The sequence below is a fragment of the Wyeomyia smithii genome, chromosome 1 (assembly GCF_029784165.1).
Source record: "Wyeomyia smithii strain HCP4-BCI-WySm-NY-G18 chromosome 1, ASM2978416v1, whole genome shotgun sequence".
NCBI classification, from domain to species: Eukaryota; Metazoa; Arthropoda; class Insecta; order Diptera; family Culicidae; genus Wyeomyia; species Wyeomyia smithii.
The window spans coordinates 66,886,175-66,911,461 of record NC_073694.1 but is presented as its reverse complement, the minus strand read 5'-3'; the positions used below and the strand labels follow the sequence as shown (position 1 = coordinate 66,911,461).

The window sequence follows — 25,287 nt, the reverse complement described above, 5'->3', positions numbered from 1 at the left end:
AATCCCAGCAGACACTGTTGAACGCGTTCTCCACGTCGAGCGTGACGATCGCACAGTAACGAATGCCCCTCCTTTTACGTTGGATTGCAACCTCAGCCGTTCTGGTGACGGAGAGAATTGCATCCACCGTAGACCTACCTTTTCGAAAACCGAACTGGTTGCTTGATAGACCGTTCTCACTTTCTGTGTATTTCACCAGTCTATTGAGGATTACCCTCTCAAGCAACTTGCCCGCTGTGTCTAGCAGACAGATTGGTCTGTATGACGATGGGTCACCTGGTGGTTTTCCGCCTTCGACAACAGCACCAGCCTCTGTCGCTTCCACACGTCCGCGAAGAGGCAGTCGTCGAGGAAATTCTGCATGACCGCCTTGGACAACCCGGGGGCTTCCTTAATGGCCTTCTTGATGACCAAGTTCGGGATTACATCTGGTCCCGGTGCCTTGCCTATCTTTAGGGATTTTGCGATATCGATCAATTCATCTTCTGTCACCCTTACCGCATCGTCTGCCTCTGCACGACTGCCGTCACTCATGGTTGGTGATGACTCGTCAGCCGGAGGCCAGAGACTTGGTGCGTGACTTGGAAAGAGGCCCTGAATGATTGTGAAGCTGGGGCTAGCGCACCTCTAGCCTTGGTCATAACGATCCTGGAGGCGTCACCCCACGGGTTCGAATTGGCATTGGCGCATAGTCTTTCGAAACAGGCTCGTTTACTGGCTCTGATTGCGTTCTTAAGCGTTGCCTTAGCGGATCTGAATGCAGCACCGCATGCACTACGTTGGCCGGCTATCGTTTCGCTCCACCAGTATGTCGGTAGTCTACCCTTCCTAGGCGAACGAGATCTAGGCATCGTGGCGTCACACGCCCATGACAACATCACATTTAGATGATCCGCACCCAGGTGTCATAATCTGGGCCCTCTGGTTTGTACAGCGACTTCCCCACTCAACAGCCCAAGCGTTAAAGTCGCCACAACCACCAACGACCCTAGGCCCGTCAGTTCCGCGGTTGCTTGGTCCATCATCTGTGCGAACATTTCAGTAGACCAACCTGTCGGAGCATGGCAGCTGCAGTAGAATACTCCATGCCCGACCAGGATTTATGACCCCGCTCAAAGATGCCCAGGGGGCAGACCGACCAACCCACCTTCAACGTGGCCTTCTCCAGGGCCCTGTTGCTCTCCGCTAGTGGAAGTTTTATGGTAGCAACTTGGGTCCCCGCCGGGCCCCTGCGGAGACGAACTGTCTCCGCGGTCACCACCACTCCACACTTCCGCTCAAAGGCTTGTGCTATATCGCACCCTTCGGTGATCTCATTCTTCGCTTATTCATTGAACATCGAAGATATAATAAAATCAAATTAACTTATAACTTATATCCGTTGCAAAACATAAATGGCTAAGGACATCACAGTTCATAAGAATGGTTGAATAGCTACACGCAAAGTTGTAATGTTCGTAACCAGATCATTTATGAGCGAAATTAGCGCATTTACTGATTAAGTTTGGAACCAGTACAACAAATGTGTGCTGCGCATAACGCATTTGATGCTCTAGCGTATTTTGAGTGTATTTAGCACCTCCTAATTGCTATACTTCAAAAGTTTCAACCGGTGTTGGTATCGTAATGATGATTTGCACTGGTATTGGTAATGTTCTTTAGACGGCTGCTATCGTTGAAGTAGTGCAACCAACAACAAACACTGATGATTTTGGTCATGAAAATTGATGAAAATATTAACTGATTATTTCCCTTTCATCATCGAACCAATAACAAACAAAAAGACATTAGGTTTGTTCATAACAATTTAAATTTACCTACGACTCTGGTTTTATTCATATGTATTCGGTTCCACGTTACTGGCACCAACGTCAGTAAATCCTGTTGCAACAAGGCTCGCTATTGGCTGCTGCGTTTGCTGACGGTGATAAGGGATGCACTAGCCTTTGATACGCACCGGCTCGCGAAAGTAAGGAGCGGTTTTTTGAGCGCCCCAAAACAGATCGTTAACCCGAAGCCGAAGTTTACCAAAACATCACAATTTTGATATGATATGATACATATTCTGATTCCGACCTCCGTCCATGTATTCATTGTGCAATTGATGCGTTATGCATTTCACACATTTTTTTGTGCGAAAGCAGAGCAATCATTGTGCGTTTTGGAAGGACACATTGGATGATTAAAGCTTGAACTTTTGGGTGTATAATCTTTCATTTTTTTCCGGTTTGAGATTTTGGAATGCGCTTTTTTCCTTTTGTCAACCAGTGTTATCTTAGCTGAGGAGACGGGGAGACTCTGTCCTTTTTTATACTGATATAGAGAATATCTCAGAACATGGTTGGAGTCTATTGATGTCGTCTGTACTTGGCATGTACGTAAGTGATTCATTGTTGGCGTAGATTTTTCCGCGTATGGCGTAGAAACTTTTTATCAGCTTTTACCGCTGAGCAATGCAATAGTAATGATAAATAGCGTATTACAAAACAGTTTCATTGTTTTATGTATGAAAAACAAGAAAATAATCCCACTTCAAAAGATCGAAGATGATCTAAAATATGATTACTTACTTCATTTTACTTTAACTTTACTTTTAATTTACTTTCACGGCGACAGACCGATTATCGATCCAATGCCCAATGGTCCAATGGTCTTGGGCTGCTATTCTCGCATCTCCCCTAACATTTATTTCACGGGCATCCTCGTCGACAGCACACATGCAACGAGTGCGGGCCTACCTCGAAGTCGACGGCCTGTATCGGGATTTTCGCTAAATGTAGTCTTCGCTGGTCGTTCATCCGGCATTCTAGCTACATGCCCAGCCCACTGCAACCTGCCGTGTTTTATCCGCTGGATATATAGTCCCACCAATTTGTACACCAGGTACACTTCAAACATTATTTTCTAGTTTGTCGCCAAGGATTAAATGCAAAATCCTACACTCAAAAACACCAAGAGCTCGCCGATCGGCATCTTTCAACATCCATGCTTCATGGCCGGGTTTTGTAGAGTTCAAGTTTGGTACGGGTTTGCAGACTGCGGGACCTCAGCTGGTTGAGTAATCGGTAGAAGGCCCTGTCTGCCGCAGCTATTCGCCTTTTTATCTCACGGCTAATCTCGTTGTCACATGTCCCTAATTGACCCAGCAAAATAAGTCGTCGACTACTTCAAAAGTTTCCCCATTTCAGCACCAACATCCATCGGACTACCACGCTCTCTACCAGCGACCATATATTTCGTTTTGGCAGAGTAATGATGAGCCCTATTCTCGCAGCTTCCCTCCTGAGAGGTCCGAAGCCTCTTTCTCTGCTCTACGGTTGATACCAATGACTTCGATATCGTTCTCGAAACTTAGAAGCATGTGAGACTTCGTAATGATGGTGCCGCTTCTTGCACGCCGGCCCTTCGTATAGCACCCTCCAATGCGATGTTGAACAACAAGTTTGACAGCTCGTTTCCCTGCTTCAAACCACCTAACGTCACGAAGGAGTCCGAGATCTCACCGACTATCCTGACGCATGATGTCCGCAGCCTAATAAATTTTGTTGGGAAATCATGTTCGAGCATAATTCGCCATAACTCATTTCTCTTAACTGTATCGTACGCTGTCCTAAAGTCCATGAACAGATGGTCTGTCTGCAGGTTGAATTCTCGAAATTTATCGAGGTTCTGTCGCAGGGTGAACATTTGGTCCGTAGTGGAGCGTCCCTCTCTAAAACCACATTGGTATTCGCCAACAAAGCTCTCCTGCAACGGCCTCAGTCTATGGAACAGAATACGGGAAAGAATTTTGTAAATGGTGTTCAGAAGGGTTATGCCCCGATAATTAGTACAGTCCAGGCTGTGGCCTTTTTTGTAGATCGGACCTATGAGATCCTCCAGCCAGTCCGAGGGTAATTCTTCATCGCACCACCCTCAGCATGATCCGATGGATGGCACGATACAGCTGTTCGCTCCCGACTTTGAAGAGTCCGGCTGGAATGCCGTCCTTACCAGCTACCTTGGAGTTCTTTAGCTCTTTCACTGCTTCCTTTACTTCGTCGTTGGATGGATCCACATATTTGCCATCATCTTCAATCACCATCCTGCTCGTTTCGACTTCGCTGTTTTCATCACCATTCAAAAGCACACTAAACTGTTCCTTCCAATGCCTGGCCACCTTCGTTCTATCGGTAATCAGGTTACCTTCCCTATCGTTGCACATAACAGGGGCTGACACGTTTCGGTTGCTGATTCCAATAATCTTCTTGTAAAAACTTCTCGCATCGTGCATCGTGGCTAACATGTGGACTCTGGCGCGGTTCTTTTCATCCGTCGCTCACTGGCACTCAGCGCCAAACCACTCATTGGCTGTCGCAGGGGTACTCAAAACTTCTCCCGCTGTGCTGATTGTACTGTGGATATGCCTGCACTGTTCATTCAGGTTACCTCAAACTTGATCGTCGATCCGCTCATCAACCTTCTGCAGGTACTATGTAGCAACTTCTCCAGTTGATAGCTGCTGGGTATTCAACTGTATCCTTCTTGTCGTCCTGGATTGAAACACGTTGGATAACCGGGCTCTAATCTTGGATACCACAAGATAATGATCCGAGTCAACATTCGGTCCTCTAAACGACCTTACGTCTGTAATGTCTGAAAAGTGCCGACCATCAATCAGAACATGGTCGATCTGAGAGCAGCCATCTCCATTCGGGTGCATCCAGGTGGGCTTACGTATATTCCGGCGTGAAAAATAAGTGCTACAGATAGCCATACCTCTGGCAACAGCGAAATTGACAAGCCTCAGGCCGTTGTCGTTCGTAGCAGAGTGGAGGCTTTCTCTAGCAATCACGAGACGGAAGAAGCTCTTCTGTCCGACCTGCGCATTTGCATTCCCGATGACGATCTTGATGTCGTGTCCTGGGCGCTCTGGCTTCTCTCCATCGGGTTTATCGTTGGTCGGTGCGTACACCTTTATCAGCCGGTGGTTGAAAAGTTTGCCCTTAATTCTCAACACGCATATACGGTCACTGATAGGCCTGAGCACGAAACATACTCCGCTTTCACAGCGCCACTGTAGTATATGTGGTACTTAAATAAAGTGCCCGCAATTTGATCTACTGGCCGGAGTTCGCGTTCTCCCGTTTTCGGCCACTCCACCTCCTGTATAGCAGCAACCTCCATATCCACCTTCTGCAGCTTTCTACCCAGGATACCTGCCCGTGCCGGTTCGCATAGAGTCCTTACATTTCATGTACCGAGTTTCCAATAATCGTTGTCCTTTTTCGTTTGCCTAGGCCCATGCCGATTATTTCGTTCCGTATTTATATCTGAATTATTTGTAGCATTTTATCTTCGGTATGCTGCTTTTATAGGGCTGCGATATCTAGTCCTGCAACGGGGCTGCCGTTTTAGATATAACTGGCGAGGCACCGCGTTTCGTGATTCAGCCGCCCGCTCCGAGTCAGACGCTGTCGCACGCCGCCTCTAGCATTTACCAATCATCTAATATAAAAATCTAAAATATGATTAGAATAAGACATTTTCACACACTGTTCTAAATATAAAGGTGGGCCAAAATATAGACTTGGTGGTATGAAAAATGTTTTACAACTTTGTAGAAATTTTGATATTTCTAGTATATTTTTCAATAAATTGGATTGTCTAAGGGCATCTTCAGCGGTGGTCTGTTTTTGAAACAACTTTATACTAGATTTACACCAGCAAAACCTGAATAGAACCAGCTAATATAGATCAACTTTTCGTTCTCCGCACCGGTGTTGTATATCTTGTTGTTTTAAAACCGCTGACATCTGTCACACTGTCAACAATTCAGTTTATGAGACTTGTTATAATGAAATATTTACCAACGTCAATATTAAACAAACGGAAATTCGATAGTTTTTACGCACATTAAACGACTACTTTGGCAAGACACTTTATATCCACAAAACTTTATATATTTGACGGTTTGACCCGAGCGTCAGTGACATTTCTCAGGATGGATTGGTATGATCGAAAAATTTCTGCTACAAGTAGGGCTTCGGAGGATAGCGAAAAATATTTGATCGCGTAGATGTTCATCTTCCGTTTTCGTCTCATCAATCTTTCAGAATCTTACAGTTCTTCAAACTTGGGTTAGGTTTTCAGGATATTGGAACAAGCCTGCATTTTGAACGTTTTCAGTTCTTCCAGGAACATTTTTCTGGCCTCTTGGGGTCTCCTCTATTCCCACTACAATTAAGGCGATTAACGAATAGCCAACCACTGTTGCCAACTGTACAGATTTATCTGGAAATGTAGAGATTTTCTCGGTTTTTTTCGGAACACATTCTGTACCGTACAGATTACAGATTTCTAGAAAAGTACAGATAAGTATAGATTTTTTAAATGGTTAGAAAAGATTAGAAAAAACTTTTCGACCGATTCTGCAACGATACAATGAATGCGATCTTGTAATCCACGCACTTCGAATTAACTGACAAATCTTGGTAATTTGCTGCCGAGAATGGCACCACTCGGTTAAAAAACGGTAGCTGTTACATTTTCTCGTAAATCTCGATTTAACCAAACTGAAATGTTGACACAAAATATCCGAAATATCGGTAGTGCTGTTGAATTATGGGTTTCGTTGTTTTTTGGCCGAATTCTCAGGAGATTGAACCGCAATGGCTCGGTAATATGCATTACCGAGGCGAGTCCCATTCTTAAGTTTGCAGAAGTTTTATTGACAATCGAGCTAGTAGTTTGGAATTATTATTAACTGAGTCAACGCAGTCACAGTTTTCTGTAAACAATTCGCGTTGAAGCTGTTTTTTTTCAAAAAAATAGAAAATAAAAACTTTGCGCCAGTGGTACAGATTTTTCCCGGAAATAGTACAGATGAAAAAGATTTTTGCAGCTCCCAGTACAGATGAAAATGTGGCATCACTGTAGCCAACATATTTGTCATCCTGGTGGCTGATGGTTGCAAACCAAGAAGTTGAACCTACGGTTCTGGTCTTCCATAAATCCCCCTTTTGCTGGCCGAATTCCTTGTAGCCAAAAATGACAAACCTGTTCATTTTCTTCTCCAGAAGAGCCACAAAAACGAATTGTGAATTGTCATGAAAAATCTTTGTTTTGTTTATCCCCCAACACTCGCAAAACGCTTATATGGAAATAGCTAAAAATGAGGTATTCAATTAAAATATGACATTTTACCCACCTATTGGTAGCGTACAAAGGGTTTTAGAACGATCTATTTCTTGTTCCAAAAAGTGACAAAAATAGACCAAAACGTATACCAGTTTCAATTTTTTTCAATTTAGATCTGGTATAAAACAAAATTTACACCACCGGTGCAGCATTGAATTTGAGTTTGTTCCAAAAAATAGAACAAAACAACGATTTGGACCACCGCTGAAGATGCCCTAACGATGTATGTCAAAATAGACACTTTAGCACTTAACAATGTTATTACTGAGCAGGTATTTATGTCGAAAATAAAACGTGTTTGCCGACAAATTGTACAATCACTCCCTGAAGCGGACCAAAATACCCCCGTTACTTTGATAGGTTTCTGGTCCAATTGAAAAAAAAATACTAGTCATGTGAAAACTTATGGAAGTGATAAAAAGGGGATCAAATGGTCAAAACAAGTGATGAAGGCAATCCTCTAAATGTACTCATGAACTGTTTTTGAAAGTCTCTTAGTATGTTAAATAATTTATTCGTTGTTATTTCTTTTCATTGTAAGTGTCTATGGACTACGCTTTTAATATCTCCCATTTAATTTTATTTCATCTGTTTCTACTCACTTCTAATCAAAATATTGAATATTTCGATTCGAGTCTTGTTACCACAAGTTCATTCAACAGATCATGATTCGTCACAAGTCCAATCGTGCAACGAAGTCAAAGATAACGGGAAATAGTTAAGGTTTTTTGAAATTGGACATATATTTTTATTCCCGTAAACTGGAGGGATGAAAATAAAAAATAATGAACAAATGAGTTGAAAAACTTATGATACCATTTCCTAATAGGGCTCTCTTCATACATAATCATTCATGCTCCGAATATTTATGTAGGACTGTCTAACTGATTTTTTTTATGTTCAAACAACGTTTATTCAACACGGCAAAATACAAATTAATATTTCACGGAGCCTATTGTATAAAAAAGAGCCAATTTTTCATCCTCTTTGCCGACTACGAGCAACAAAAAAATCTAATTCAAAACTAGCATGGTTTTGTGTTTAGTGGTTTGTTGTTAGTTGGGCACGTTGATGTTCTTCAAATAATTTCACGGTGTTATAAAATATAATTGACTATAAGAGACGCTAGCTCCACGGCAGATCAAGAAAATTCCGATCGAAATTTCATTATCCAGTTCAACGTCTTTCTACTTGGTAGAGTGGTCTCAAAACTTCAAAAGGGTAGACTTCATTTCCCATCATTTCTTTCTCTTTCGTACAAACACAGGCGTATCAAATATCTTCCACTGGTAGCGAGAAAAGAAAGAAGTAATCGCTCCCGGATAGATTATAAACAATTTTCTTTTACACGAGTAGTCCGTAAAGGCCAGATGCTGATGATCTTTTTTTTCTTTCGAAATTAGCTTCCCACCTTGAAATGGAATTTTCACTTTGAAAGCAATGTTCAGTACATAATATTATTACTGTTTCAAGGCACAGTACTGTTCTTTCGGTACAGTAGGATGTTAAGCAAAAAAGGGTTAAACTGATTTTCCAAATGCAAAACAAACTATTTTATAGCACCACTCAAGTGTATAATTACGTCAATTTTAATTACCATGTAAAACATTAACAACCCAATTTTCGTCTGTTCTATCATTCCAGAATGTGTGGACCGATGTCACAGTAAAGGAGGTCAACGTTTCCCCAACAATCGCAGCGGGCATAATTTTCCACCGCGAGTGAAGTGTCACCATTTAACGATGTCTGCTGCCATAAAATTGCAATACTGATGTGATTCCAGTAAAATAAGCAGTAGTGTTGGCCGCAATAACTGCAACAGTCATGATGGTTCTCGCATTCCGATGTACGCGACCGTGCCGCGGGACGATGAAAAATGGCACTGTAAAACGTCCAAACTTGTCCGTTACGTGTCTGCTCCAGTTACCGGCTATGGGTAAAGTTTGAACGGTGACTACCGGTGGCCGGGATGTCTCCGCTCAAGTACAGTAAAACATGGCCCTCGATTTTAACTAAAATGGCCATGGTTCAGCTGCGTGTTGATTCCAAGGGTAGAACCTACAGCTCAATAGTGGAGTCGAATCGCATTACCGGTTCAGTGTCTATCGTTGAATCTAATGTCAGCTTCCGGATGGGGCATCCGCAGATTGTAGTGCAAACTCCGGAGGATTCACAAATGCCCCTTCCGGATGTGGCCAATGTGGGAGAATTGAACGCACCGAAAAATAGTGTCAGCTATTGTCAGTGTACGCAAAGTGAAAAGCAAAGTGTTAGAAAAGAAGAAAATGTGCGTTCGACAAGGCACTACCGATCGGAATCGATCAAGATCGATAATTGGGATTACATCTATACTGAGAAAGTGCTGCCACCGAAAATAGCCGGCGATTGTGGATAGTAAGTATCATTCTGTTATGATAGATTAATCTACAGGGGGTAGACAAAATGATTGAGACAGGCAAAAGTTTGTCAAAATTCAAACAATCAGAACTTCACGAAAAATGAATCAATTTTGACGAAACGGGTCTCATTTTACTGGAAAACTATCCTACTTTCCAAATATTATGTGAGGACTTGATGCGGCCATTGGACACCGGAAATGTTCCGGATTTTAGGAGTGTGTGTCAAAATGTTCATTTTTGTAACGCTTAGAACTTTTTCTGACAGCTAGTTTTTAGTAGATTTCTATGTTGCCAATAAACTAGAATTCATTACGAGTTCATTGATACCCAAAGGTTGAAAATCCGTCGAAGAACCATCGAGATACGAATTATTTAATTATTAGTGTTGTTTTTGGCCTGTTGGGTGCATATGTATGTATTCCATTGCGGCCAGTTAGTAGCTTTGTGCAGTATCGGAGGCCCTTAATATTGTAAATGTACTGGTAAGAGCGGCAAACATAGTGAGTGATAGTGTAGTTTAATATATACAGTGTACGAGGCACCCGACTGGGTGGTAGTTGCGACGTCACAATCATAATTTTTGTTCGGTAAGTTCGAAATGCAACGTCATCACTTTTCATCTCCGGAATTCAAGGAATTGATGTCTGACTAAGCTTGGTGTGGTAAGTGGATTTCCAACAATCAGTATACACTCAACTCTCCTTCACTCGATGTTATGTGTCTCGATAATCTCCTTACCTCGAGGAATATCCAGAGTATTTGGGCCACTGTACACATATTTTTTTCTAAAATTTACCTTTATAACTCTATACTCTCGCTAGCTCGATGATCCCTGTCCCTTCGAAATCAAGTTAGGGAGAGTTAACTGTAATACCATGGATGTTTACTTGTATGAGTGACACAAGCGATTTCACAAATTTCTACTCATATTTAAATATTTCAATAAAAAGGGTACAAATATTGTTTCATTGCTTCATTGTTTGCTTTTAAAGAATGTTTAGCAATATCATTCGTGCTAACGGAATTTCAACGTGGCTGCATAGTCGGCGCTCGTGAAGCGGGTGCTACGATTGCAGAGACCTGTAAATTGGTTGGAGTGTCGAAAGCTACGGTTTGCAGAGTTATGCGAGAATTCGTGAAAGGGAAAACATACCGTTGGAGGAAATCCGAAGACTGTACGAATCGATCCCTAGGAGGATTCAAGCGGTCCTTGGAGCTAATGGTGGACCTACTCCGTACTAATAAATAAAGTACAGTAATTTGAGGTAGCTCTTTTGCATATCCGAAATCCTAAACACATCCATTCCTCTTTTCAAAAGTGGTTTTCGTGGCATACTACTTGTACAGAGTGGTGTTTATTATTTCCGAAAATCCTTCTTCCTCAAAAATGGTTACATCTCGATGGTCCCTTGACGGATTTTCAACTTTTGGGTATCAATGAACTCGTAATGAATTCAAGTTTATTGGCAACATAGAAATCTACAAGAAACTAGCTGTCAGTAAAAGTTCTAAGCGTTGCAAAAATAAACATTTTGACACACGCTTCTAAAATCCGGAACATTTCCGTTGTCCATTGTCCGCATCAAGTCCTCACATAATATTTGGAAAGTAGGATAGTTTTCCAGAAAAATGAAACCTGTTTCGTCAAAATTGATTCATTTTTCGTAAAGTTCTGACCTTTTGAAAATTGACAAAATTTTGCCTGTCTCAATCATTTTGTCTACCCCCTGTACTTTAATGCGATAGAAGTTCTTACCAAAGAAACACACCCCGAAGCACCTCTTTTCCATCGCAATCTCTTCCTCTAATTGAGAAATAATCCAATTAGTGTTGCACCTATTATTTTCGAATTAATTCCGAAGCTCAGTTCCCAGTTACAGCGCGGCGCTTCTAACAAGTTGAATAGACGATAAACTCCTTCAAGCAGTAGAAGCATAAGAAGCCTGGCAATCACAAACTGCTGCTGGCTGCTGTTTACGTCTTCGTCGTTGATAGTGCTGCAGTCGGGATGATAGATTAACCAGGTCAACGGTACCACGGCCATTGTCGACCGGGAGTCAGCTACTGGTCTTGCCATCACCGTCCCATACTATCAGATTCCGAACCAACGCAGTCAGTTTTGTGGCGCTGATGAATGAGCCATCGCACCACGGAACGGAACGGTAGGATGAGTTTCGTAAACGCCGGCACACATCCATTATTTTGCTACAAGTCAATGGCTTTTGAGGCAGGTACCGATACCACATGTGTTGGTGCAAGGCTCACCCTTAACAATAAAACCGACAGACTGTCTGAGCACCCGACCTGGATGCCGGATGGGTGATACCCGGCGAAGAGGTCGCCCTTGCGTGCTCTGCTGCCATTTGATGGGAATGTTTTGCCTCTTGGCTGTTCTGAGGTTAAAAGCACAGTACGACAGCAGCAAATCATGAGAAGCTGTAATGCACAATTTGTAGGTTACTGAGATGTTACCTCGGTCGACATTAGGAATTGACATTAACAGAGATTTGGTTCAACTGATTACAATGTATGAGTCATAAGTTATATTTTGTTTCGTTTGGGATAATGTTTCAGACTGGCAGAAATATTTCACGAAATATTTCTGAATGGAATGAGTCATCCATATCTAACCTTTCTCGTCTCTCTATCATCCACAGCGCAGCAGCCGAGCTCCAGTGTGGTGACCATAGGTGCATTTCCGGCCAGGCAGCCCTAAAAGCTTCAACCCTGCGAAGGCATTACTATCCGGAGGGGGACTGGGGCTGGGTGGTTGTACTGGTCGGATTGCTCAGTACGGTACTCAACCATGGAGTTCAACTGTCCGGACCACTCTACTTACTCCCAGCGGGAGAACGTTTCAAGCAAAGTGTCGTCAACAGTGCAGGTGAGTCCCTAACAAGCGACCCAAAACTTTTTACATTCCGAAAAAATACCGCAACTCTGGTAAGAAACAATATACAGTTAAACTGAGCACAGCAACTGCGGATGGATGATAAAAACGAATGAAATTAAAGTGAAACTGTAGCAGACAGAAAGGATTCATTCTGTTATCCACGTTAAATCAAAGAAAAACTGAGAGCCACAAAAAAGCCAACATAAAAGACCATCTACTAAACCATTTTTCTTTGTTCTCTGTACAGGGTGACTATTCATGGAATGATTCCATTCTAGCGCAATGCCAAGTTATATGCATAATGTAACGCAACTATTGTTCAAGTCAAGCTTTCAAAATAGGCCAACAAAGATTATTAACCTCATATCCTGTCAGATGATAAACCACACCCTGTGCCCCGTACTCCTCCATTCAAGACGTTTTTTCCAAACATGCACGCATTAGCAAGTATCCATAGATGGCTGCTTGCTCTATATTTAGCAAGCAACCACCAGCCAAACCATTTTATTTATTTGCTTCTTTATGAAACTCCCACTTCAACTTACCACCGCAGCGTGCCGTTTTGTTGCTTCGGAATGTTTTCCGATACAGGGACTTTAATCGGAGGCAGAGCGTCTCATTTGCCACAAAATCAACAGAATTCGGGCGTCTCAGCCCACGAGAGCAGTCGGTTGGGGTGAGGGTGTTTTATTTTCATTCAGCACAAACTGATAGGTTGCCAGCCAAGAGAAGAAACTTGCGATACAGCAAAGATAAGCGGGTTAAATTTAAGTCCGATTAGGTAGTACCAGTAGTATATTAGTTTTCAAGCGTGTATTTTAGGCAATATGTAAATAAAAAGGTAACGAGAGGATTAGATTCTAATCATGAAGTAATGACAGCTTTTTTCCGTGAGATGTAAATCGAATTGTCTAGATTAACAAACAAATATTATTCTTGGATGAAAATCTTAAAAGATGGAACAACATTTGGCATTAATTTGCATGACGTCTTGTCATCTGCTCCAGTTTCTTGATGCTGAGGGTCAACGTCCCAATTCATCTATTTATATCATGCTAAAATGTTGTGGCGGAAATGCTACGTCGGTTGATATTAAACCTAGACACGGTCAAGTTAGCCCCTGAGGATTGTTGACGTAGGGCTAGGAAGGTATGAGTGTGAATAAAAATCTAAAAACGCAACAACCGCAAACGAGGTCAGATTTCGAGCGCTCAAATCTGTCATATTTTTTCGCACCATGCGATCGAAAGCTCTCCTTCAGTTTAATTTTAGGGAGAAAAACAATCGATTTTTAGAGATACAGTATTGATACATTGGTAAACAACGAACACTGTCTAGACCAGCGACAGCGGTGGATGCGATCAGCAACAAGCGGAGTAAGGTCGATAGTATTCTACACCGTGTTCAATAAATTCAGATACAATTTCAAAACGCCATAATGATTTGTAAGTATCACACATTCAATTTCCAAGTATTTTTTATTGAAAGTACTACATAGTGAACATCTACGGTAGATGTTTTGGAATAACCCCTTCTTTAATTAGCTTCACCAACTTCAAACGCTTTTCGAAGCTGTAGCAAGCGGCCGATTGTTTTTAGATAACCGTTTCAACCTGTTCAAAGTTGCAGATCATGTTATTAACAAGCTTTGATATCATGTAGGACTAGACGAAAAGTCCATTGGGTTTAAATCTGAGAAGTTTGGCGGCCATTCTACTTTAAATATCTCAAAAATCTTCAAACTTATTATAGCGTTTGATAAGTTCGAGAAAAAAGGCCTCATTTGGTGACAAAGAAAAAACCTCGTGCCTACATGCGTTACGTCAAAAATTGAAGCGATTAAGTTTGAATGGCGAACGATTTTATTCTCTCGGGCGATTTTCTTACCCCAAAAATTCAGGCAACGGCTCGGTGCTTAAAGATTTGCCAAAAATGAAGAGGTGGAGTCTGTAGCCGATAGCTATTCTGAGAATCTCGATGCTCATCACAACAAAAGTGTTATTGAAGCCATCGAACATCGTTGGAAAAGTGTACCGAGCTGAACGGGGCTAAATTTAGAAATTTACCATCCTACTTAATTTTTGGTGTTTCGTTTGCCAGCTAAAAGACTTTGAGGACTATCGTCGTACAAAGTGCCTGCCAGAAATCATGGCCTGGTCTACTTGGGTGATGTGTTGTTTTTCGATTGTGTTCCCGATCGAATTTATCATTAATTTTCTGATGGAGTGTTTCCAAATGCCACACAGTTGGGCTAATTGATTCGTTGGTACGACGAAGCCTCTGAACTTCTGTATTTTCGGCTAAGCAATCTCAAAAAAGTAGGACGACTTTTGTTTCTTACTGTCCGACGTTTCGTCACTGATCAGTGACATATTCAGGGGAAAAGAAATCTTGTTTTCCATAGCATTCAGCGAAGCCTATGGTGAGAAAAACATCGATACGGACACGTCCGGTTATCGATTTTCAACATGAATTAGCATGAAAATAATGATTGCAAGAACTTCAATAACTTAGTAAGTCACTACTAGTTTTGTTGAATGTCAATGAAATCTAACATGAAATTTTGTTTTTATCATTTCATCAAATGCTTAGTTTCGTTGCATTCACGGGAGAATATTTTTTTCATCGTGATAAAATCGAATCAGCATTGCGGGGGCCTAGTGTGGTTGGTAACGTCTCCGCCAACCACGCTCGACGCCTGGGTTCGAATCCCACCGCCGACATAGGTGTCGATGCTTGTGAGGTGGCGTGATCCACTCACAACCAACACAACTGGTCTAGATTCAATCCTAGCCGACACCGGGAGATTTTCTGAGGCGAAAAATCTCTGAGATCACGCCTTCCATCGCATGAGGAAGTAAAGCCGTTGGCGCCGGTCCGTTAATAAACGGGTCGTGAATAGGGTCCTGGGTGTGGAGTCGCCTCCCTGGGCGTCGGTGATTGGCCACAACAGTGGCGGAACTAGACCGACGGAAAATGAGCGAGAATAAAAAAAAAATCGAATCAGCACTGTACTTGCTTCAAACACTATGCCAAAACTGTTTATTGCATGGCCTCCTATTTAACACTCTGATAAATGATAATCTTTTAATCTTTTTTTTTTGTTTTTTTATCAAGGTGGTTTTTAGCCACAGGCTGGTTCACCACCGTAAAATGAGAATCATATGAGTAAGCTAAGTATTTCTAAAGTATTTATATGCTCTACAGGAAAATATTTCCGATAATATTTTCTTCCATTTTACAAGCTTCACAAATCCTTATTTTCTCAATATTTGACAACAGTTTTAATATCAGTTTTTGAAGTAAATTATTCATATTTACAATCGACAACATAAAATAAGATATAAAAGTTGCATTTTTTTGTTGAGTTTTGTCTCAACTTTGTTGGGTTCTGCCTCACAGTGCGCCATAAAGAAGCTTCCATTTTCCATTAAACATTTTTGACGTAGAATAACGTTTAATGGCAACATTCTGAGAAGGAAGTACAAAATGAAAATCTGAATATCTAGAGCATTACGAAAAATTGTCAAATGCCTATAACTCAGTCAGTTTTTAACGAATTTCATTCGCTCTTGCAGTAATCGATCGGAATAGTAGTAACGTATCCGTTCCCATTGAAAATGAAGTCACACGTCAATTTGATTTAATTTCTTCCCAGATTTTTTTACCTGCAGAAATAATTGAAACTAACTTGAATGAGATTAAATCAGTTATTAAAAATTTCAGAAATATGAAAGCACCTGGTTACGATGGAATCTTTAATATACTAATCAAACATCTCCCTGAGAGCGGGGGCCTAGCGTGGTTGGTAACGTCTCCGCCAACCACGCTCGACGCCTGGGTTCGAATCCCACCGCCGACATAGGTGTCGATGGTTGTGAGGTGGCGTGATCCACTCACAACCAACCCAACTAGTCTAGATTCAAGTCTAGCCGACACTGGGAGATTTTCTGAGGCGAAAAATCTCTGGGATCACGCCTTCCATCACATGAGGAAGTAAAGCCGTTGGCGCCGGTCCGTTAATAAACGGGTCGTGAGTTAGGGTCCTGGGTGGAGTCGCCTCCCAGGGCGTCGGTGATTGGCACAACAACAGTAACGGAGCTAGACCGACGGAAAATAAGCGAGAATAAACAAAAAACAAAAATTTTCAATTGCTGCTTCAAAATTGCATATTTTCCCAAATTATGGAAAAATGCAAAAATTACTCCAATTTTAAAACCGAATAAAAATCCAGCTGAAGTTTCCAGTTATCGACCAATCAGTTTGCTTTCTTCAATAAGTAAACTGTTTGAGAGAATTATTCTTAACAGAATGTTGTCACACATTAACGAAAATTCAATTTTTGCAGATGAACAGTTTGGATTTCGCCATGGGCATTCCACTGCTAATCAATTGCTCAGAGTTACTAATATGATACGAGCTAACAAATCTGAAGGTTATTTCACTGGAGCTGTTCTTTAACACATAGAAAAAGAATTCGACAGTGTTTGGCATAAAGGTTTGATTGCGAATTTTCCAATTTTCCTAATCAAAATTTCAAAAAACTATCTTACTGATCGAACTCTGCAGGTTGTCTATCAGAATTCAAAATCTGATAGATTTCTTGTCAGAGCAGGTACCTCAAGGTTCAGTTTCGGGTCCAGTCCTGTACAACATATTCACTTCAGATCTTCCTGTTTTGCCTCCAGGATGCACAAAGTCATTGTTCTGCGATGACACAAGCATTTCCGTAAAAGGAAAAAGTCTTCGTGTCATATGCAGTCGATTGCAGAAAAGTTTAGATATTTTTTCTTCCTACTTGCAATAGTGGAAAATCTCTCCCAATGCTTCTAAAACTCAAATGATACTTTTTCCGCATAAGCCTAGGGCTTCTTTCCTCAAACCAAACAATAATCACGTTTTCAAGATGAATGGGGTTGTTTTAAAGTGGTCTGACAAGGTTATGTACTTGGGACTAATTTACGATAAAAAACTTATTTTCAAAGAGCACATGGAGAGTATACAAGCCAAGTGCATCAAATATACGAGATGTTTATATCCTCTCATTAACAGGTATTCTAAACTTTGTTTAAAGAACAAACTTTGGATTTACAAACAAATTTTTAGACCAGCAATGCTTTATGCTGTACCGATCTGGTCAAGTTGCTGGTCAACAAGGAAGAAAACGCTCCAAAAGATTCAGAATAAAATTCTAAAAATGATTTTGAAGCGTCCTCCTTGGTTTGGTACACTCGAATTACATAGACTTACTGGTGTTGAACCATTAGAAACTATGTCAAATAAAATTATTAAAAATTTTCGACAAAAATCGTTGCAATCCTTAATTGCTACGATAAGCTCTCTTTATAGCCAATAAGTTAGCAATTAAGTTAGTTGTAAGTTTACTGCCCCTTTTCTGACAAGTAGGTTTAAATCCCTACGAATAATAAGTCCTAATTGCGAAAGCAAACAAATTCTAACAATTAAAATTACAAATTTCTAACAGTGTTGAGAAGTCACCATTTGTGATTGGACACACATACTCATTATTTACTAATATTTATCATAATTACTTAAGATACTAACAAATCATCCCCTTAAAAAACTATGTCAAATAAAATTATTTAAAATTTTCGACAAAAATCGTTGCAATCCTTAATTGCTACGATAAGCTCTCTTTATAGCCAATAAGTTAGCAATTAAGTTAGTTGTAAGTTTACTGCTCCTTTTCTGACAAGTAGGTTTAAATCCCTACGAATGATAAGTCCTAATTGCGAAAGCAAACAAATTCTAACAATTAAAATGACAAATTTCTAACAGTGTTGAGAAGTCACCATTTGGGATTGGACACACATACTCATTATTTACTAATATTTATCATAAATACTTAAGCTACTAACAAATCCCCCCCTTAAAAAAAACAAAAAAAAAAGGACTGCTCGGCAACTCACCGACAGCCTTCGTGCAAAGAATAGCAAACTCGGCAATAGAGCAGCTGTGCACACTGAAGGATGTGTGTATCGCATACCGAATGTTATATGCAACCATACATGCTTTCGTCGACATGCGAATAAGGTGAACAGCAGAGAAAAAAAAAAACATTCGTGTATGGGGAACTAGACGGCAACGTTTTTTTTTCTGTGTGGACTCATCACTGCGACCAGAGCTTAGATCTATTGTGCCATTGCCCAGGTGTTTTCTGTACTCCGCACTTCATATTATTAGCAGTAACACTATTGAAGTAAGTGATACGCTTATCATTCATATCAGTGCTTGTGTGTAATTACCTTTCCGTTTCAAGCTGACTGCTCTACTTTACCGAGCCTCTGTCCATCCTAACAATATCGCCTAGTTACAGTTCCCTGGAGAGAACTTTCATATGTTACTCACACCAGTTCTATTATAATAGGGCCTTATTTTTCTTAGGAGGAGAGTCAACAGGGGTACTGTAGAATCCAGATTAAAGGAAGGGTACGTGATGGGGAGCTTGAGAATAAACCCATGCTTAAAGTCCTTTGACAACCAAATGGCCTGATTATACTAAGATTCGAACCCCCGACCACCCGCTTACCAAAGCGGACTCTGTAACCTTGCGGCTACGGAACTCCCACGGCAACGTTATAGTCGCAATATATTTTATCTGTCGGGTGTCTTTATTTTGCCAATACCCACACTGTCATCAAAAAAATTTCATCGCTCGGTACAGTTTTTTTCTTGGTTCAAACACGACGAGCTCGAAGAATTTCGATATAGAGAAAAGAGCGGAGATTCTACGGTAGTTGTTGATGTTGCTTCTTTTACCTTTCTTGTGTACTGTGAATATGTACGCCGGTTTCTAGACCGAGGGAAAGACGCCAGAGCGAATAGACGACTCATTGAGGAAGCCAGACTACCAATGCATTCTTTAGGCAAAACGGATGGTATGCCATCTGGTCAAGCAGACATGGAAGACCTTAGTTTCGGGGCGGCTAATGTTACCGGGCTATCGTCAATGGAGAGGCTAGTCAGTGCACGACCGAGAAAGGGGACAAGTTCTGTACATGCCGTACTGTCGTCTGTCGTTAACCATCCGTCCACAAATACTCTGGAAAATTTCCGTGAAAACCAATGGCAGATTGGTTCGACAGAGTTCGCAGTGTCACCGTCTAAGTGCATACTCGAAGGAAGGCCATCATCTCTACGCTATTCGCTAACATATTTCCAAAACGATTTGGGGTTACGTTTAAGCCTACGCTCGACATTACGAAGGATGCTTCATAAAACAGTAGCGACTTAATTGTTTGTAGCGAGTATTGATCGATAAGTAGTGGTTCCGTAGAGGTAGTGTTCTATACCTTGAGAACCTTCTCAGGGCCGCTTTACTCTCCGATTTAAGGCGTCGTAATGTGGGGTTCAACCAGGGCAATTTCTGTTCGACAGAGATGATCGTTTTTGGGACGTGTCGATATATGGCGTAGTGTAAAGGAGAGAGTTAAGGCGGCAGTATTTACATCATCCGTGTCCAAGACAGCATCCCAATCGATTCCACTTAGTACTACGTTGATAGTATCAAAATCGGCGCGGGTGAAATCGTAGTAAACGGTTGTCGGTACCGAAATCGTATTGTGAGAGACTCTCTGATGGACTGCCATTAGCAGTGTCGGGTGATGAGGAACGTGTTTAACGAGTGGACAAGGAGCCAGCGTCACTTCAGGGGCTTGACAGCGTACGGTTGCGAAACAGCGATCCAAGAAACGTCCGGTTTCGTTGGTAATTTTGTTGCGCTGTTGGAGAGTGGCAGTGCTGTAGCAATCTAGCCGCCTGCTTCATCTTCGCGTTGATTTGCTCCTGCAAACATCAAATGGTTGTATGCCTCAGTAGCTCATATTAATATTTCCGACTCGAACAATAGAGGAAATACTTACAAAACTAAACAAAACATACTAAAAGTTTCCATGGAGCGCTCGTATCCAAAAACCCAGCCATAAAAATGCTCCATTGACGTGTAATGGAAGATACACAGTTTACGGCTAGGAATTTGTGTACGAGCGTTACGTGAAGATATCCAGTCATGAATGTTAGAAGTATTCGTGCTGGGTATTCGTGTACGAGCTCGACGTGAATACCGATGTTGTGAATAAATATTTAAATGCAAAATCTTTTTAAATTTGATGAACTCTAATTGAATTTGCTTGATTTTTTTATCATCGACAAAGAGACAAAGTCCTATTATAAATATCATATTTTCATTTTTCTTTGAAATTGTCAAGTTCGGAATGCGGTACTGTTTAGCAAGGGATTGAAATTCTCTACGATGTCGGGGGTTAAATAGCAGAAACGAAAAGCCAGAAACTAGTGCACTATCAAGCTCGTAACCGTAAGCATTGAATGCACCTGAATGACGGAAAATAAAATTTGATTGCAGTCATAACGTTTTTTCTTCTTCTTGAGTTCCGCAAAATAAAACTCGCTAAGAAAGATTTTCAATTCAATAGAATCTAACTCGTTAAACAAGATTTTCGAAGCGTTCCAAAAAATCAGACCTTCCGCTTTACGTTTATAGCCCGCTGGGAAGCGTTATTTGCGACTCGGGTTTTACCCAAAAGTAATCGGGCGCTAAAAAACTAGGCCACCGAAGCCCATTGGTGCAAAATTTACCTATTCGTCCTTGGCCAACAGAGAATGGAAAGATATTTCTCATAGACTACCCTCGTACCCATCAGCGTCACCGTCACCACCAGGATGCTGTTGTGTGTCGGATCACAAATAATTTTTGCTGTCCCCAATCAACAGCAGCTTTGTGCGGGGTGAAAAAGCAAACGTCGCACAGTGCTGCGTTCCGTTTTTATATCATATCTAAGAATAAGTTTAGGCACACTGTAATCATAATAAATGAATCGAATTCACTGTAGAAGGTTTTGTCAAATTATATGACAAGTTAATCTGCAATTGAGCTACATAGTTGTTCTATGGATTTTTTGTACTTAGAATGGTACCGGCATTATTATTACGTATTTGACATTCGTCATTTATTCAAATAGTATCTCTTATCAGTGCGAACGATTTCTCATGTGATTAACTGTTGATTTTTGTCCCACTTTTCCACACACTCAACGCACTGTGCTTTCTGAGCGCCCAACACGCGGTTCCGTTCAATGGGTTGGCTAAACCAGGAAAAACCCGGCAGAAGCAAACGTGTCATGTTTGACTAATGACCAAAGAAGCAATGGGTCATTCGAGGATGGTGACCCTGTCGTGGGTTGAACAATAAAAAAAGAAACAGCACCCGGTACTGTTTGCTGTCCGACAGGATATTGGAAATTATTATTTATTTGGATGTGGAAATGGATGGCCCAGGAATGCAAAGGGCTATTAACCTGACCGAAATGTTTAATGATCTAGTAATGTTTTACTTTAATGAACGGTTGCCCTGCTACCTATTGAAATAACGGATGATATTTCGATGTGAAGTTTTCCAATATTGCTTTCTGCAACAGTAGTATCCAGCATCTAAAAAATTTTCTATCACAAAACATCAGCCCATAGAGGGATTTCACAATATTTATGCGATTGCGGAGATGTGATAAATTTTAAATGTTTGGTTTATTTGCGTAAGCGTTTCTAACGATAGTACCATCTAATAAAATATTCACTAAAATTATGACTGATCGATCTGACAAGTGTTGAAAACAAAACTTAAAATGTACCGAAGAAATGGTAAAAACCTTTACGTTTTCGAAGATTTACGTTACTAAACAATAATTAACCAGATAAAATCATATACACCTAGTCTTACACAGTAAAACATAGTAATGGTTATTACGAAAAAACACCCCTCGCTCGCGAATACATGTAACCTCAGATCGGTTGTAGAAAACAATACCGAGACGCATACACACACTGGCCCAAAAACTAATGAGACGGATGGAGCCCTAACGAAAGTACACGGCAGAAAATTATAATAAAAGGACATGCACCTTTATTAATCCTAGTTCAACACAGACTTGTTTCAACTGTGCAAAAATAATGACAGAAGATGGTGTCTTTCTACGAATCGTGGTTATTCTGCTTCTCGTGTCACTTGCTGTAAGATGGAAAGCAGGTAAAGTGAGGTTCCGAATAACATGCATTTTTTTTTAAATTTCCCTTGTTATAATATAACGGCTTTTTTATCGAATTGTCTTCGAATTTTGACGGCAGCGAACAATTACATCTAGCAGGAAAGTATAGCTTGGTTACTACTGCTCTATTATCGATCGATGTGTCGAAGCGATTCGATTAGTAAGCAATACTGTACGATACGGTTTTAGGGAAATACGACTATTATTTTTGCTCTACGGTATCGTTTCAGTGGTGGCGGGACTTTTCATTAATGGTATCTATATGCGGGTATAAGTGTACCTGTATGTGTGCTTTGGGCGCTTGGGGATATTCTAAAGATTATTAAGTCTGGCTATCCTCAGAGGGATGTCTATTGTATTGGGTAATCGGTAATTTTATCAGTTCTGACTAGAAGAGAACATTTGTTGAACGTATAATATTTCAATAAAGCGACGACTTTTTGAAATAACGTTACTTACGGGTGCTTTCTATGGTAGGTGCCACTATTGGAATATCCAATGGATACGTGCAGTTGTATTGTTTGCTGTGTTTTTTTCCTTATTAACATATTCCGCATTGAAAACTAAAACACGTTCTTATATCCTACTAGTCTACTACACTTGAACCATATTCATAGAATCGTGTACAGCAATTAGATGTAAATTTCCTTACACTTCTCCTAATCCGCCGCCATTAGCTGCGATTGTCGTTTGATGTCACCGATCAATTGCGCCACCTTAGGGTGGTCATTAGTCAACGCTATGAAGCTGTGCAACACTCTCTTAGTTATTGTTCTTCAATTACTAATCACTCATAAAATGTTAGAAAATTCGCACCCGTTTACTTTCTTGTTGTCACCTAGATGCTCAGGGGGAGTCTCCAGCATTGCCTCAACAGTTGAGACAGATTGAGTCCGAGAGCAATAAACGGAAAAAGCGAAGAAAAAGGAGATTCTGCGATAACGGCATGTCCACATAGTGTATTGATGGCAGCGAGCAGCTCGTCTGGCCCACCGAAGCGAAATGTTGAAGTTGGTAACTTAATTAATGAGCAACAGATGACATTTGTATGGCAGTAATGTAAATTTATCGATTGGTTTTTGTTGGCCGACAGAGGATGTGATTTTAGTTTATCGCTCTTATTGACAAATTATTGTTGCCGTTAGAGAATAATTAATTAATTGTCGTGGCAACGGCGTGATTTAAATGTACAACAATATGTGAATACCAAATCTAAATTGATTTGCATACCAGCGTAAACGTATTATTTTGATTAATCCAATCATCGAGTTCCAAATATCGAAAAAATGCTTGTTGAAACACTGAAAACCAACTAACAGATTGAAATGTTGTCAGATAATTGCTGTACAGTTTAGCGTGGTGTACGAAATACCTCTCTGGAAATATTCAAATCTCTGCACATTGTTTTCTCTTAGCCTACCACCAATCTTAGAAACCACTACACCTAGCCGTCAAATTCTGCCCCCTATTCATCGCTCTCCGTCTTTTTCACTGACCTCACCTGCGCCTTCACCTTCTACGGTGCACGATTCAACTTTTTTAATACGAAATCACCCGCACTTCGTTTCGCACTGATAATCCGCGCGGAGCTTGTTTTTTCCCCTGTAGACCATCAATGCGGCAACAGCACTTGCGGCAATCGCGCTTTTTCGTTAGGCCAATTCACACACTACTGACTGTTTAGTAACCGTTTCACTACGTGCTGTGCATGCTATATACTTTTCCTTTCGTTTGCAAACACCAAAAGCGGCCTGCACCCTCTGTGGCCTCTAGTCTCTTTCAGAGCAGCTGTACGATTAAAATCTTCAAAAAATAGAAAATAAATACACTATAAAACAGAAACAGCACTAGATACACGGGCCAAGGCTCGCCATTGCTGTCAGCTAGCTACTCAATTCCGAACGTATTCGTCTCCTCTACCGCTAGCAGAAGCTTTTCGTACAAAACATCAGGCGTCGGGTACGGCGGCAGATCCAATCGATTAAAGCAAGTATGCGCCCTCGGGAGAGCGTTCGGTTTGCCCCACTTTTCGATGCAAAACCGCCGCGGACCGGTGGATCCGCGAAGGGCCGCAAAGCCTTCGTACGGAATACTGGACGTTCCCGTCACGAACTGCAGCAGCCTTAGTCGCTGCTCATTGGAAAACTTTTCTATCACATGCCAAAACCAAACGATCACCTGATGGCCGTCGTGATAACCACTCCGATATTCAGTATTGATGCGCCAATCGTTGAGATCAATCTCTGCCGTTCCGGCAATCACTAGTTCCAGCTCACGGGCATCGAATACGGATACCAATCGTGGATCGACGACTTCATAGAAGCCCCGTACCAGCGATTCTGTTTGCTCTTGCACTCCACGCTCCAGACGCCACTTGACCATCCGTTCCAAATATTCACGTTTGTTTTTTTCAGTCACTGGAATATTTTTACCACCCGGTTTCAGTTCACGTTCTACCACTCTCCCCAACAGTTCCTCCGTTACACAGAAGGTAAGACCTAGGGACGCTCCAGAACCGATATCATTATCCCGAATCCACTGCAGCGATTGATGGAATTCGTTGTCTAAAGACTCGAGGTCGCTAAGTGCCACCGGTAACCGTAGGAGCGCTTTATAGAAAGGTCGAGTGAAGAAGGCATCCAGTAAATATTGGTGCACCAGTGCAAGGCCTAAAACGCGTCCACTGAAGCGAAACCTAAAAAATGGGAGAAAATCGATTTAAAACTTGATTTAAAGC

General features: G+C 41.3%; 2 protein-coding genes across 8 annotated transcripts in view; one reads left to right on the top strand and one right to left on the bottom strand.

The window, feature by feature from the left end:
• LOC129718844 (monocarboxylate transporter 12-like) overlaps positions 1 to 25,287 on the top strand; it is a 473,704-nt gene that overhangs the window by 74,595 nt on the left and 373,822 nt on the right. For all 4 annotated transcript variants that reach the window (XM_055669973.1, XM_055669970.1, XM_055669971.1 and 1 more), the window contains exons 2-3: positions 8,824 to 9,573; positions 12,236 to 12,462. In XM_055669973.1, coding sequence (XP_055525948.1) covers positions 9,149 to 9,573; positions 12,236 to 12,462 — 652 coding nt within the window. In that variant the 5' untranslated portion in view covers positions 8,824 to 9,148. The remainder of the gene's footprint in view (positions 1 to 8,823; positions 9,574 to 12,235; positions 12,463 to 25,287) is intronic.
• The window catches only part of LOC129718843 (E3 ubiquitin-protein ligase HECW2), an 87,909-nt gene continuing 84,635 nt past the window's right edge, over positions 22,014 to 25,287 (bottom strand). For all 4 annotated transcript variants that reach the window (XM_055669966.1, XM_055669967.1, XM_055669969.1 and 1 more), the window contains one exon: positions 22,014 to 25,245. In XM_055669966.1, coding sequence (XP_055525941.1) covers positions 24,438 to 25,245 — 808 coding nt within the window. In that variant the 3' untranslated portion in view covers positions 22,014 to 24,437. The remainder of the gene's footprint in view (positions 25,246 to 25,287) is intronic.